The sequence below is a fragment of the Phoca vitulina genome, unplaced genomic scaffold (assembly GCF_004348235.1).
Source record: "Phoca vitulina isolate PV1807 unplaced genomic scaffold, GSC_HSeal_1.0 scaffold18, whole genome shotgun sequence".
Classification (NCBI taxonomy): domain Eukaryota; kingdom Metazoa; phylum Chordata; class Mammalia; order Carnivora; family Phocidae; genus Phoca; species Phoca vitulina.
Window position 1 is genome coordinate 7069241 of NW_022589721.1, and position 16664 is coordinate 7085904.

At 38.9% G+C, this 16664-nt stretch overlaps 1 protein-coding gene across 2 annotated transcripts in view; it reads left to right on the forward strand.

Annotated features, from left to right (window-relative positions):
* The window catches only part of PKHD1L1 (PKHD1 like 1), a 152943-nt gene extending 141814 nt beyond the window's left edge, over positions 1-11129 (forward strand). The window contains exons 74-78 of one of the 2 annotated variants that reach the window (XM_032415905.1): positions 2131-2282; positions 2688-2834; positions 3189-3342; positions 7100-7342; positions 11031-11129. In XM_032415905.1, coding sequence (XP_032271796.1) covers positions 2131-2282; positions 2688-2834; positions 3189-3342; positions 7100-7342; positions 11031-11041 — 707 coding nt within the window. In that variant the 3' untranslated portion in view covers positions 11042-11129. Of the gene's footprint in view, positions 1-2130; positions 2283-2687; positions 2835-3188; positions 3343-7099; positions 7695-11030 lie in introns of those variants that run through there. The other variant, XM_032415904.1, reaches the window with a different exon arrangement.
* The last annotated feature ends 5535 nt before the right edge of the window (positions 11130-16664 follow it).

Here is a 16664-nt window from a genome sequence, read left to right on the forward strand (position 1 = left end):
TTCTAGGAGTTGTAATGGTTCCATGGTACATATATAGATGGTTCACCAACTCTTAGAAATTCCTAGTAAGCCCTTACATGTAGTGGGGTCATGTAAGGCCATGTAGCCACTCAGATGTCCAAAGAAACTGACTTATTTCCTATATGTGATCTAAATTTCTTCATGCACAACCTCTTCCATCTCCTTACCCCCTTTAAGCAGTTTTATTTTGTTAGATTTATCCAGACTGGTATAAGACAGTCTAAGAACATGGAGATGGGGGGCAGTCAGAGGGACAGGCTAATGGCATGTTTCTCAGACATATTCTGGGATAGGGTTTCAAGTCTCAAGAATGTCCTACAACTTGGCATAGAGGGATTTCACAGCAAAATATTGGGCATTGGCAAGGAAGGTGTGCATGTAGTAATACTGCTTGCTGGCTCTCCACAGCCTTCGCATGGGTCAGGGTATCCTGGCTTTCCCAGATTCATAGAAAGGGGTTACTGAAGTACTGAGGGGACCTCTGGATAAACAGAGATTGGTCAGGAGTAAAAACTCTTCAGGTTAAGGACTTTGGTTTCTTAAGGTGGCAGTCAGCAGAAATGGATGCCTTCACATGTCAGGTAGTCGGAGAAAATCTGTTAACAGTGCAGGCAGGTCAGACCCGCCACGTTGCACCAAAAACCAGTGAGGACAAGTGGTAGTAGCAGTCGGTGGATATGAAGCCCCTTTGTACCTGCTGCTGCTAGGTCACATGAGCCCTCATACCTGGGAAGCCATTTGGAGAAGAGTATATGGAAGGGGGGCGAGGGGAGGGAGAAGAAGAAATCTGAAAGATTAATCATTTGTCCAGAGGGTCTGAGTCAACCAAAACAGATGTGTTAAACTGACAGGACTGAAATTCCCTAAGACCATGATTTTCAGTGTTATGTGAGATCAGCTCCCTCCTTCTTCCTGAGCACACTAAGCTTCATGGTTTAGCCTTGATGGAGGAAATGCAATGCGCATGGTCCTCAAGGCAGGCCTCTGGATATAGAAGGTGCTGGATAGCTAGGTAGGAACTGTTGTCGAGGCTTACAGTACACCAGAAAGATCCTGGATACAGTTGTTTTTTAAAAGGTCACTCGGACTACAATGTATAGAATGGAGTGAAAGAAGGACAGAATGGATGCAAGAAAATCAGTATAAAAGTTGTTTTAGGAAATGATGGCTTTGACTAGGATTTAGACAGTGGGGACAGAGAGATCTAGAAACTGTAACTGATTATATGGTGTGGAGGAGAGATGAAGTAGAAGAAGGGATCAGGCAAAAGTACCAGGCTCTGACAAATGAGTATGATGAATAGAGGTGCCACTTCTTAGGTACGGAGCGCGGTGAGGCCAGGAAGTGTAAGAGGGCCTGCCAAGCTAGACAAAGACAATAGAAACTGCCTGTAGTGTTAAAATTAACTTTGAAATTTATCAACATCTAGAGCAAGCAACAATTTGTGAGTAATGTAGTGTTAACTTCAGAACTTACTAATACACATTGTGTAAATTCGATGATGCTAATTATTCTTACACTCCAAAATTAAAACTCTCTTTTTAAAAAATGGTACGTGATGATACACTTGCATGATGGTGCTTTACTCCTCAGTAAAGAATGGCATGGGAAAGGATTAAATTAAAAGACATATATTTTTCCACTAGGCTTTCATTCACTTTATTTTATCTACCTTTGGTTTTTCTTTAATTACAGCTTAAAAACATATTCTACTGAGTTCTCCATTTTCCTAAGCTCATTCATAGGACTTTGTCATATTGAGCTCATGGGTGGTGAAAAAGCTACAGAATTCCAGAATGTGGATGGAGCTGTGCAAAAAAAAAAAAGAAAAAGAAAAAGAAAAACTCTCACAATCCTATATTCTTATTTTTTTAAAGATTTTATTTATTTATTTGAGAGAGAGAGATAGAGCATGAGCATGAGCAGAGGGGAGAAGACAGAGGGAGAAGCAGACTCCCCGCTGAGCAGGAAGCCCGATGAGGGACTTGATCCCAGGATCCTGGGATCATGACTCGAGCTGAAGGCAAACGCTTAATGGACTGAGCCACCCAGGCACCCCACAATCCTATATTCTTATAACACATATGTGATATTACTGTTTCCCCATAGGTCAGATGCAGTTATCTGAACTCCAAAAAATCGCTGGCTCTCTTGGACAAGCTGTAATTACAGGAAAAACCAGTAGTATCCTTGGGTTTAATATCTCTTCCATGTCTATTACCAATCCTATCCCCAGCCCAAGTGATTCTGCCTGGATTAAGGTAAGAAAAGGCAACTAGAAAAATGCATCTTAGCTATTTAAAACATTGCTGCTTATTTCTTCTTTTAACTCTTTATAGTTCAATACAATAATTTAGAGGGCATGTCTTCCTAATTAATGTTGGCTCTTTATTTAATGGTATAACTAAAATGATAAAATAGTTGAAAAAGGAGTATATCTGCTAAAAAATTATTTATTGGTATGAAATGTGCTTTTCTTTGAATATTTATAACAATGCTCCAAGAATCTGGTCCAGAGGAAATATTGTAATAAAATTAATTTCATATATTGGACATATTTTTATGCTTATTATTACATATTACACTTAGCCTAGCTAAGATGAATTTGCTCCTGACTAATTCATCATGTGAAAACCACTTCATCACTCATGACCATTGATTTACAGGTGGCCGCTCAACCAGTTGAAAGGTTTGCATTTCCTGTTCATCATGTGGCCTTTGTGTCCTCGCTGTCAGTGATCACTCAGCCGGTTGCCGCTCAGCCAGGACAGCCATTTTCTCAGCAGCCTTCAGTAAAGGCAGTAGATTCTGATGTAAGTTCTAACTCAAAGCTTTAGTTGAGTGAAGAAGTTAAGCTATAAATCTTGGAGAGTGGGCCAACTTCAGTAATCCTGGTCCACTGGCAACCTGAGGGTGACACTGCCCCTTAAAAGCTGGACTGATACCTATGGATATAATCTTCCCCTGTTTTGAAAATGTTCCTTTTCAATGAACTTGTTCCAGTGCCCACCCATATTTGTGAACTCCTTGGGTAGGGAAAGAAGCTCCTGCAGATTTTAAATTTGTCATGAGGCATTTTAAAAAATGAAGTTTCACACATCTTAAAAAAACAAACAAACAAACATGGGAACAGGACAATTAAAATTCTCTACTACTTTTTTCTTTAGGGTAATTGTGTATCAGTTGGGATTACTTCACTGACTTTGAAGGCCATACTAAAGGACTCCAATAATAACCAAATCAGTGGTCTGAGTGGAAATACAACAATTCCATTTAGCAGCTGTTGGGCCAACTACACAGACCTTACTCTACTTAGAACAGGTGAGAATACTATTTTGGACCTTCACATATATATCCATAAACAGGGACAATTATAATTGAACAAAGCATTCTATAATACTCTGGTTAATAAATTAGACAAATTGGAACACTATAGGGGCGCCTGGGTGGTGCAGTCGGTTAAGCCTCTGACTCTTGGTTTTGGCTCAGGTTGTGATCTTATGGTTGTGAGATCGAGCCCTGCGTCGGGCTCCGTGCCCAGCACGGAGTCAGCTTGAGACTCTGTCTCCCTCTCCCTCTGCCCCTCCTGCTCGTGCTCTCTCTCTTTCTCTCTTTCTCTAAAATGAATAAGTAAATCTTTAAAAAAAAATCGGAACTCTCTATCTTGTTTCAGAAAACATGTCAGATAACATCTAGCTTACAAAAAATATTTAATATGCAAAACAAAATAGAATTAAAACAAGCAATTAAGGAAAATAAACATAATCTGAGGCTATGCATTAAAATTACATCATCATTTATATTTTTATCCATTTGTGTACTTTTGTATATTTTCACTAAATATGCATTACATTTATAATGAAAACAGTTAACATATAGATTTTAAAATTAAAGATAAGGGAGGATAAGATAGGCTCATATAACTTGAATGCCCCATGCAAGAGTTCAGAGTTGGACTGAAAACTGGGTTCTAGTCTTTCTGAAAGACAATGCAAAGGAGAAAACATAAGCATTATCATGATTCCACAGTGCCCATCAGGTAAACAAACCAGTTGTTGTGGAGACTTACCACTAGCTCTGAGATCAGAACAAATGTCTCCTGTGAGTTCTCATAAAGTATACCCAATGAATCTGTATGAAGTGTTATCTTCAACATTACAGTAAATAGTCATAACTTCCATTGTGATGTTTCTTATATTGTCTTCATATGGGTTGATAGCATAACTTCAATTGGTAAAAGCCTTTCTACTGAGCCCAAGACAGATAGTTTGTAGAATATCTATTGGTGATAGATTGTAGAGTATCTAAAAGAGAGAAGTGGATAAACTGCTTATCCCTGAGACAGACTTCCATTAATCTGTTTACCATTCATCTGGGCTCATTTAAGACCTTTATAGGACCTAACTTCTGAAAAGTTATATTGGTACTTACTCCCCACTTCTTACCACTGTTCTCTCTCATATACATATATATACTAAAAGTCAAAATAAAAGTAAAAAGAGTAAAATAAGTAAAAGAAATTCCAACAATAGCCTGATTTTTTCATATTAAACACGTATCAAAAGCTCAAATCATTCCCCTAAATATTTTCCTTATTTTTTGTTTTTTCTTGCTTTGGTGATCCCCTAAACCACACAAGTTTGGTCTGCCTGCTAGGCACCAATGTCTCAACCTGGTGTTTGATGGGACTCAGATGGCAATGAGTCCATAGTTGTGCTCCTAGACAAGTATTTAGAGTGTCCTATACACTGGCTGGTTAAGGGCAGAGCCGAATTCTTTGAGAGTCAGCCTAAATGGTAGGAGAACTGGGATCCTTTTCTGGGAAATGAGGCACTTAACAAGAACCCTAGGTGAGAAGAAAGTTGTCCACTTCCCCATGAAGGTGGACCCAAAAGGTACCCAATGGCAAAGACCCAACCCGGAGACCATGTTCTTCAAACTACCGCTTCCAAATAGCAATGTTCCAAAATAACCAAGATCACTGGAGTGCTGAAATAATTATATAGGCTTTGGTGTTTTATTGTGATAACAAAATATCATTCTCCTTTTATAGAGTAAATTTTCCTTCATCGTTTAAAGCTTCCCTTAGTGTGTCTATCTGACCTGCTATGGTGAACCGCCATTGCTTCTAATCTCTTGCTTGCTTGCTTGCTTGCCCGCTGTCTTACTTTCTTACTGCCATCAAGTGTAGGGTCTCAGTTCCCTGGTTGTGTATAGTAAGGAAGACAAATATAGTCTTCTCTTCATTATCTTTAGATCAGTTAGCCAGTTTGTAGATTAACCACTATAAAATTGTAATAACAACAAAGTACATGAGAAAAAATTAACAAAGCATCATTTTTGTAACTCTTTCTAGTAGGTAGCCCCCCAGTTACTGCATGTGGGAAATCCCCTTGCAGATTAGACTTGAGCCTGACAGTGTGGTCCCACACCCTCTTCTACTAATAGCTCAATAAAAAGCAAAGCAGGGGCCACCCGGATAGAGGAGGTTTGGGTTGTTGTTTCTAATACAGAAAATGGGGATGTGAGAATGAGGTGAGAAAAGGGTAGAAGAAAAAGAAAGTAGTAAACAGCTGAGGCTGCATCTTTGGTCAGCCTGAATAAAAATAGTATTACTACTGGATAATCATATTTAGGACGTGTTTACCTAGCAATCTATATGATATACGGTGCTTGTTTCTGTTCTTATTGATACATAACAAACCAGCCCCAAATCTAATGACTCAAACAACAACCATTTCACTTGCTCACAATTGTATGGGTCAGGAATTTGGGCAGGGATGGCTCCTGTCTGCTTAATGATGTCTGGATTTTTAACTGGATTAGCTTGATTGAAGTCATATCCCCAAGGTTTCGATTCTGGATTTTAGCTGGGTTCTTCAGTTCTCCTTCATGGAGTGCATCTCCGAGACAAGGTTCTCTTGAGCTTCCTCATAGTACTGCAGGAGAAAAAAAAAAAAAAAACCTAAATTTTTTACACAGAAAAATCATTAAGAAAAATGCTGCAAAAATTCACTTTTTTTTCAAACTGAAAAAAGGAAAGACTTAAATATGCCATTGTCATGGATTGTAATGGTGGCAGAAAATTCTATAGAACAATGACCATCCATCTTGAAAGTTATAGAATGCATTGCTGTTGTTTGTGAAAGCACAATGTGGTCAAGATCTAATTATATTCTCTGAGAGAGAGAGAGAGAGAGAGAGAGAGAAAGAGGGAGGGAAAAAAAGAAAGAAAACAAATGATTTTTTAAGGTAATAGAGAGAGGAATGAAAACCTCAGCATTGTGACAAGGATTGCAAACTCTATGTGGTAACCACTATTGATGATAGCAATTAGTCCTAGAAGAAATTATATCAAGGAAAAATGTATTGCTTATCTCATGTTCAAAACTGTGGGAAGATTTAACTTATGGATTAAAAAGTATTTAGATGAGCTTTTTATGTTTCACACTCTAAAAATATCTAACAAGTTTCCTCAAACTTGTCTACCTGAGGTAAGAAGAAAGAAAGGGTCACAATCGTGCAACACAAAAAAAGCATCTGACTTAAAGGAAACGTGGAAAGCAGTAAAATTGCTGAAACAAAGTGGAGGGCATATGGGTGTTTGTTGTACTATTCTTTCAACTCTTCTGTATGTTTGAAACTTTTCAAAATAAAAAATTCAGTATCCATCCTCATCTCCCCCAACTGAGGCTGATGCTTCTCTACTCCTAGGTCAAGTATCCAGGGATGGAACAAAGGCTCAGCATCTTCATTTCCCTTCCCTACTGTCCCTCCTTTCAAGCAACCTCTCTCTAGTCCTGGGCACTAAGAAGGCATCCCTAAGGAGCAAGTACTGATGCTACAGAAAGAAAATCTACCCAGATTCCGCCTGCCCATAGTGGATGGGCAAATGGAACTCTAACTCTGAGATCTTCTTTACACTTGTTTATACTTAAACTAATCTACTTGGGCTCAATTTACAAAAATACTTCATGAGGAATTATATAGGATTTTTAAGTCAATGAAAACCCAACTGGGACTGTGTGAAGACAAATCATAAAAGGAAGTCAAATTCTCTGATGGTTTTCCTTCCTAGGAAAAAATGGTAAGATTGAATTTATACTGGATGATGCTGTCCGGGTGGAATCCGGGCCTCTGAGCCTCCCAGCACAGTCTGTGTCTAGTGGCGGTGGCACGAGTGGTGACAGCAGCAGTGACCGGGCGTCAGCTGTGGGCACAACTGCCCAGATAATGGCTCCAGTGATTTGCTGTCTGATGGGAAGAGTGTTGCTCTTGGAAGCATTTATGGCCACAGTTTTGATTTTGAACATAAATCCAGGTAAGCGTAGTTCATCTTTTTTGTAATGTATGTCTCCACATACTGAGGTTCCAGTAAACATTTACTGAAGAGAGACCGAGGGCACGACCACCATGCATGGCACCACTGGGAACACAGAGACAAGGTCTTGGCCATTGAGAAAGTAATTGCTTCCGTGGTAGAGATGAGATGACCCTACAGGAAATGCCATTCGCATTACACAGTGGTACATGGGAATGTGGGGAATGGGAAGGGAATGTTGGACTCTTCCAGTTACAAGGGGCAGAAGCTCAGCTCGAATTGGTTTAGGCAGTGAAGTGAATCTCATTCAACTGAGAAGTCCAGTTGTAGTGTGATTTCTGCTGTAGCTAGACCTAAGGACTCACATGATATGATCCAAAACTTGTGTCTCTCCATCTCTTGGCTCCATGATCCTTGGTGGTCAATTCACGCACAGGCAGACTCTCTACTAACCACCCCCCACCCCAGACTTATGGCAAGGGTACCACCTGTGTCTTCATGTACATTCTACCAGCCCAGCAGCTAAATGCAGAAAGAGCAAATCTCTTTCTCAACTCTTTCAGCAAAATCCCAAAGCAATATCATTGACCTAGCTTGGTCACATGTCCATTCTTGGGCCAATCACTGGGGCCACCAGATCCTCTGTTCTAATTAGCCTGGCCTGGCCCACATGGAGGGAAGTTCTGGGGATGGTGGAGATGTGGTTCCACAAAGGGAATCCAAATGCTAGTACCAGCACTGCAGGCAGACAAAGATGGTGACTATTAGGGAGGTTCAGAGGAGGGCGATGTCCCTGTGGGCGACGATGATTGGGATGACTGTTGGTGTCACCCCATCAGCAGCAGGACTTTACAGACAGGATTATAAAAGATGAATGAAATGTGGAAATGGAGGGAAAGGTACTCCAGAACAGGGACATGATAGGAGCAAAGCAAAAAGGGGGAGTGAAAAAGGACATCTTTGACTATCCATGTTCAGCATGAATTCTTCATCTCTTCCTTCTAAAGGTGCTTCTTCCTGCTGCCCCATCCCAGTTAGTGCCAATGTCGTCCTTCTTATCTCTCAGGCTGATACTTCTTAGACTTCTCTCTTTCCTTCAAGCTCCACATCCCTTCAAGGTGCTCTGGGGCATCAATCTCCATCCATAATGTCACGTATCTGTTCCTCCTTTAAAGTCTTGCTGCTCCACTTACAAATTTTTCCTTTTTTACTTACTTGACCTATTACCATAGCCTCCTGGATTCCCTGCTTCTAAACTTCTCACTTTTAGCCTAGCTTCCATATTGCTGTCATACTTATCTTCCTAAAGCACAGGGTCATGCAGTAGTATGTCGTGTCAAATCCTCGAAGATTCCTTACTACATGCAAATTACAATCAACCCCAGAGTCCCTCAAATCAGTCTTGAAGACTGCCTCCTGTGCCAAATCATTCCTAGAGAAGATGCTTGCTGTCCCACATATTCCCTCCATCTCGGCTTTCCTCTACTCACCAGATCTGCTTTTCATGGCATGCTGCCTGGCCCTGCTCAAAATCTCCCTCCTCCATCAGGTTTCTCTTCTTCCATCCCTCTCTGTGATACATGTAATGCTCCTTTCCCTTGTTTTCCAGTTGTGCTTTGTTTATACCGTTATTTTGGCCTTTCCAGTGGTATACATTTATTAGACTTAGACATCTTCAAATCCATCTTCCTTACTAAATTGTGAGCACTCAGAAGATAAGACTACAAGCCATATTTATTATAGGTGCTAAAAATGAGATTCAATTGATTTTTAACTCTCAAAAGGGGAATAAAGCCTCCTTGCTACTGAGGGGGAAATGATGAGTAGGGGTATTATAGGCAAATTGTAAAAAGCTTTGATTGGCAGATACTGATCAATTTGCAGTTGATCTAATGGGGGGAATGATGGAGAGTTTCTGATAGATTAATGAAATGAAAGCATCACTTTAAAAATACTGATAAGATTTAAGAAGTTGAAAACAGTTCTGGAGATTGGTTGCATAGCAGTGTGAACATATTTAACACTACTGAACTGTCCACTTTAAAAATGATTAAAATTTTATGTTCTATGGATTTCACCCCAATTAAAAATAAAAAAAATAATCATTATTGATCTATACAGAACCAATACAGATCTCCAAATATCAAAAGAAGATAAATGTCTTAAGTTATGAGATACCTAGTTAGTTTCTTATATTTGAGTAAAAATCAAAGTTAAAAGAAGGATGTAAGAAGAATTTGAGATGGGGTAGTACTTTAAAAGGATACTGAAGAATTTCGAGGAATAAAAGCTAAGACTAGATTTTAAATTTAAATATAGGTAAGGTCAGGATGAAGGGATACATCAAGGCTGGTTCAAGAGTGGCAGAAAAAACTGGAGGTTGGGGGTTTCAAGAACAGTGATCAAACAGAAAGGAATAATCCTTTCTTTCCTCCCAATGGCTGAAGTTAATTAGGAGCCAGCTGTTGAGGGAGAAGTATGGTTTGAAGAGACTCAGTCCTGGCCTCTTACAGCTGAACATGGAAGGGTGGGTTTGGAGCTAAGGGACCATAGGTAAATGACTAGCACACAAGTTATTTTATTTTTATGCAAGTTTTCTTATCCTCAGAATTCTAATAAAAGTAAAACCAGTTGTCCATTTTATAATAGCATTACAGGCATTGCTTAAATTTGTTTCTTTTCAGAAGCATTAAAATATAAAGTGTAAGTACTGCTTACTATATCTTTGTGCTTTTTCTATTTCCTTGTTAAATGCATTGTTTTCTAATTGTCGTCACTGACTTTCAGCCTGCTTGTTCCTGACAACTTTGGGATTTTATAAAATTCAGAAAATTCTATTTTCAAATCATTAGTAAATGATATTGTTCCTGGCGTTTTCTTTAGGGCTTTTTTCGCCAGACAGAAAAGTCAGTAAGGGTCTTCTCCTTGGCTCCTAAATAATCTGTCATTCTCCAATTAAAGCATAAGGTGATTTAAAAAACATAAGGTGATTTAAACACCATTGTCCTAATCCATTTGGGCTGCTGTAACAAAATACCACAGACTGAGTGGCTTATCAACAACAGAAATTTATTTCTCACAGTTCTGAAGGCTGGAAGTCTGAGATCAGGGTGCCATCACAGTCAGGTGAGGGCCCACTTCTAGGTCACAGACTGCGTCCTCACCGGTAGAAGGGCCTAGGGAGCTCTGTGGGTCTCTTTTGTAAGAGCACTAATCCCATCATGATGGCTCCACCGTCACGACCTAAGCACCTCCCAAAGGCTCCACCTCCAAATACCATCTCACTGGGTATTAGGTTTTCAACATAGGAATTTAAAGGGAATGCATTCACACCATACTAACTATTAATGAAATGAAACGCTGGGATTTTTATAACTTTGCATTCTGAATTGACACTATTTTATTTGTAAGATGGTCACAGAGTTCCACTAAATGAAATGACAGCTTGAATGTGAAAAATACAAAGTTTAAGCACCACTCTTCTCTCTCCCCAGTTCTACAAAAAGAGTGCATTACTGATTCTAAAAGTACACTGGTAAACTTTGAAATACTTATTTTTAAATACTACCTTTGCCCGATTAACCATACCATGAAATACTAGAAATGTTAAATGAATGAAACATATTTTAAACCACACTGGATGTTACTACTACTTAAAAAAGATATTTGTATTGTTTTCACTTTTCAGGATACAACTAAAGTGCTGTCCTGAAGAACAGGCTGAAAACAAAAATGCTTTTTATGAGCTATTTTGTTGTAGAAGATAAAGTCCATATAGCATTTTCAAGAAAATAAGCTGAACATATTTTTATAATATATAAAATGTACTAATTAGCTTTGATCACAAAAATCAGATTTCTTCAAAATATAAATTTTCTTTTGATTCCTTATATTTGTATGTTCTTATTTCATTAAAAAAAACTTTAAGAAGTCTTTGGTGTGGAAGCAGATGTGCCACGTCCAAGTTGCTATACCTACAACTCTTGGAACCCTTTATATTGTTGAAAGAGCTTGTCCAGTTTTGACTTACCCACCCTTGGATCAGATTGGAAGCATTTTGAATTTGTGTACGTACTGGGAGATCTGACTTCCCCTATCCATTCATGAAACTCTGGTTTCCAATGATGTAAGTCATTCTAATTTATAAGGATTTTGGAGAAATGAGATTGTTTTAGACCTTTTTCAGACAAGTTGCTGATTTTCAGATCCATAGTAATCCCAGAAATTCTAGATTGTCCTGGATTTCTGGGCCTGCCAAACCCTGGTCACTATTCTAAGAAGAGTTTTTGTTGTTGCCTCTGGAACAACCTTTGGAACGAGGCCAAACTTTCTCTGCTCACCCTCCTTCCCACTCAAAACTGCCTCTACTAAGACTGTGACTTCCCTCAACTCCATGCTATAACACAAGAGATACTTATTTTCAAGAGAATACTAAGGGAATGCAAGAAAATAAATTAAATAAGGGAATAAAATAAGGGAATGCAAGAAAAGTCACAATTCATGTAGATAAATTAACCAAAGCTCTCATACTGTAAAAATTGCACTTTTTACTCAGAAAATCCTAAAGGAACTGCTTAATTTTGAGGAAGAACTCTCAATAAAGGCATTGTAGCCATGTCCAGAGCAAGAAGAGCTGGTACTCAGAAAGTACCTGGTACCTTCCAGCAAGTGACACTAAGGAAGCATTTGGGAACAGCTGAGAAAATCCAACAAAGCCCAGACCTTTCTCTTCTGTATGCCATTTCCTAGTATATTTACTCCACATCATTGTTAATCGTGCTTAAGAAAAATTATAAACATTTACTGGGTAGCAAATCCAAATATCTGTGTATATATTTGGCATTTTGTTCAAAGAAACATCTATTTAGCATTTACTAGATACCAGGCATTCTAGTGAGAAGACTGCAACAGGGAATAAGATGCTGTCTCTACCTTCTAACAGTTCCTAAGGCAATTGGGGAAATAGTGGTGGACAAAGATCACGTTGATACCATATGGTATGTGCAGGCCATAGACAGAGGGTGCTCCAGGGGCACTTGGCTGGGGAGAGGGGCCATCCTGTGAGGATGGAGATGCATGACGCCCAGCTTCCAAAGATGATACCTGAGATGAGTGTTGAGGAATCAAGCATGAGATGAGCCAAGGAAGAGAGTCCTGGCAGGAGGTGTGGTGGCAGGAACGAAGGCTGGAACACTAGTAGATAGTGGGTTCCTTGAAGGCAGGGCACTCCCTTTTTCAGCATTTCTTCCTGCCATGTAACAAAACATCTAGTACTAGTAGATCCTGATACACCGTTTGGCGGACAAATAAAGCATGGAAGGTGGAGAAATCAGCAATGGTATGATGTTCCTAGAGCACCAGTGTGACGTGAGGTAAGGCACGAGGCAGGCTGGAAGGAGAGACAACAGTCTTCTGTGCCATGCCATCAGAAGGGCTTGGACTTATTCTGCAGGTCCCAGGGATGCGGACTAAATGATGTATCTCCTCATTTCATAAGATGCTTAAAGTAAGCAAAATTTGAAAGGAATAAGAGAACAGGGAATTAATCCTTCCCATCCAGGGAGGCGGGTGGGGACAATACCAGGGCAAGAAAATAGTGTCAAACACCACGGGTACATCTTTGAAGTTATTTTACCTGTATCCTTCAAAACAGAAATGCTTAAACCTTGATCTGAATCCATTATGTATTTGGTTTGGGAAACCTATCTGAAACGGGTGAAGGGTCACACCTTTCTTCCATGCTCATCAGTGGGCATTTTCAGCTTCCTCAGGCTGGCACCAGCTGCCAAACAGGGTTCAACCTCCAGTGAAAGAAACACTTCTCCAGAGAGTAGCTACAGACACAATGTGTAAAACTTAAAAAAAAAAAAGGACCTGCCATAGGGGTTACAGTAGGTGCTTGAATACCTGGGGGCACTCTGACCAGCTGTAAGCCTCTTGCCGTCTTACTTACAGGTACTAATATGCTAGTTATTATGATCAGATTATTCTAAAATTAGAAGACTCCCTATGAAAAACCTGCTCTTTCAGGAATTCTGTTCACCCATGACAAGCTGATTTTATTAGGGAAGTTCCTTCAGGTTAAGGGTTGTATATGCTTTTGACTTCTCTTAACATGCTTCGCATATACTGTGCCCATGGTAAATGTTGAAGAAACCATTTCATTAAACAAATGAATAAGCTGCACGATGAAGCTTTTCTTCCTTTTCCAGATTTCTGAGATAAAGTAGTCCTTGCAAAATATTATAGAAATTGCACTTTATCCTGACTTACTGCCTTAACATTTCAAATAACAAGTGTATAAAATTCACATCCAGTTAGACAACACTAGTTATGGTTGCTATGGTAATGGGCTCAGAGCCTATGAGCAGAAAAAAAATAATTCCTTTTGGGCATGATATTTATGAATGTGTCTGGTTACATGGCAAGAGTATTTTCCTTTGGCTTTTCTTTAGAGTAATTTATATATTCAGCAGATGATCCTTTATGCATATAAGTTCTCCCTAGGAAGAGAGAAAGTAAATATGTTAAGTTTTTTATACTGAAAATATCTAGTATGGTTATAACATGGATTTAATTCTCACTTATAAAGGATTTAATTTCAGATAAAAACCACAGCAAGAAATACATATTTCATGATGAGGAGGTGAGTAATGAAATGTACAGTATACACAGACAAATGTTTTTAACCAGAGTTGCGGGCATGTCTGATATTTTAAAGGGCCAGAGGTGGTCACCGGGGGATCCAGGAGCAGCAGTTTGAAATTAAGAGATTAAAAAGCAACAATTGAGACACATGTCCACCCAAGTCAATTTGAATTGATGGACAACAGTAAATCTCTCTTTATTTTGAACAGGACATTTATCATGAAGAAGCTTTAAAAATACTTATATTAATCATATAGCAAAGTACCAAGCTGATTTAGAGGAAGGAAAAAATAAAATACAAAAGATTAGTTAGGAGATCATTATGAGAATTCTGGTGTGCTAAAATAATAGACACTGAAAAGAAAGAAAGGAAAGAACCTGGCAACAGACACCGTTATGAGCAAAATATCCCATAAGTAGTGAGAAAAAGCACAGAGAGGGTAGGATTGTGGGTGCTTTCCTTTAACAGCTGTTTTTTCACCCTCTGTCTTTAAAATCAAAGGGGGCAAAGGAGGTAGCGGATGTGCTCAGAGTGAAACTCTAAAACACTTCTTTCCCCTTTTTTATGTGTAACTAACAAACATGTCTATTTCTGGTTGCTGGTGAGAGAAAATTCACTCCTGTTTTTCTGGAAGCTCTATTCCCTGCTGTGAGCTGAAAGAAGATTCTACTGGACTTGAAAATGATAAAACTTTCATTGATCTGCTTTGTTTCCAACACATACATTTTGCAAAATAATCCTACAAGGCAGGAATTATTAATCTGATTTTGCAGATGAGAAAACTAAGGCTCAAATGTGTTCAAGCTATAGCTATAGTTCATGTTATAGCTGAATGAATTAGGCTTTGTTGGTTCAGTGTTGTTTCATTTTTAAGTTTTCATGTACAAGGCAGATTGTATTGTACATATGAGAAGCTGTTACTTGTGTGAATCTTAACACATTTACCCTTAGAAATAATAAATGGCCTTACATTGCAGATCTGCTCAGATCAAGTCTACTTAACTCATAACATAGCTGAACTATATTATAGCTCTAATAACAATGTGGCCAAGAGGTATTACATGGTTGCAGCTCACTACTGAAACTACTGAAACACAGAAGTGTTTTCATTTGAATCCATTTCTTTCTTTTTTTTTTTTTTTACGATTTTATTTATTTATTGATAGACAACGAGAGAGGGAACACAAGCAGGGGGAGCAGCAGAGGGAGAGGGAGAAGCAGGCGAGGGAGAAGCAGGCTTCCCGCCGAGCAGGGAGCCCGATGTGGGACTCAATCCCAGGACCCTGGGATCATGACCTGAGCCGAAGGCAGACGCTTAACAACTGAGCCACCCAGGCGCCCCCATTTGAATCCATTTCTAATAAAGGACATGGATTATTTTTCTCTATTCCTATCTAGGCATCTTCCGAAGGTTAATTTGGTTAACTCTAAATTGTTCTTAAACCTTGGGTCTTCCTATATTTAGCAATAAAAATAACTATAGAGATATATTATAGTAATATTTATGATGGAAAATATTTAAATGCTTCACAGAGAGTCAATTTTATTTTAATAGAAAGGAAATTTAAAAAGCTGCTTCAGACTTGTTGGTTTCTCTATTAAACATCTGATCCTAACTATTAAATGGTGATGTGGAGATTAAAAAATAAGTTATAATTTTTCAGAATATTAAAATGTATGATTTTGAAAGCAAGCACAAGTCTCTAGAATAGAAAGACAATGAAACAATCCATTAAAATTATCATCAGAATATCCTTTGCTCTCAAACGTATCTATTCAAAACTGTCACTGAGAGCTCCAAGGCTTTGTTTTGCTTGCTCAAGAAATGAATGTGACTTTATAATCTGTATTCAACCGTGGACAGCTGCTCATTAATAAAAAGCCATTAAAGACCAAGTCAGAACAGCAGGTCTAAAATTATGCTTGAGGAAAAAACCATCCCTTTAGTGAAAAGCCAGAGAACTGGGTTAGGGAGATTGGGAAGCACTGGGCTGTGTTTGCAAGGTCTGCCCGAACTGCTGGGCAGGGATGGGAGGTCAGTTGACAAAACACTACTCAGACCCACGGGGAGAACTCAGAACAACAAAGCCTATAAAGCCTTTGACTTGGGAGATTAAATGGTGAGCTGGAAGCTGTTAAAAGTGAATAAATCAAGCTGCTGGTGATTAGGGATTGGGCAGAGGCAAATCAGAGACCTTAAAGTGGGCAAAATGGTCTGAACAAAGAGCAGGTAGAATTAACTGTAACACATGGAGTACAGGCAATTCAGAAAGAAATCTTTGATATACCAAGTCTATCCCTTATGCTCCTCCCACTTGACATTTGGTGGTCCCTATCCCCACCCAACCCAAGCCTTGGGCAGAGGACTGGACTTCAAATTGCACACTCCCAAGAGGTGGTCCCCATGAAAGATCCCAAATTATTGGCACCTATGATCCCCAATTATGGAATTATTACTCAGTGACTAAAGATGGTTTTAAACTATTATTTCATAGATATTTTTAAAGTAAACTGAGTTTGCAATCTTTGGCAAGTTTTGTTTTTTAGTGTGTTGGAAACAAATATTCACTACTAGTTGTTTCTAGAAAAATATATGTATCTTTTATTTCACTTGGAAATGGCAAATTTAATAAAGAAAACTGAAGAATGAAGAATGAAGAAAAAATATCATAA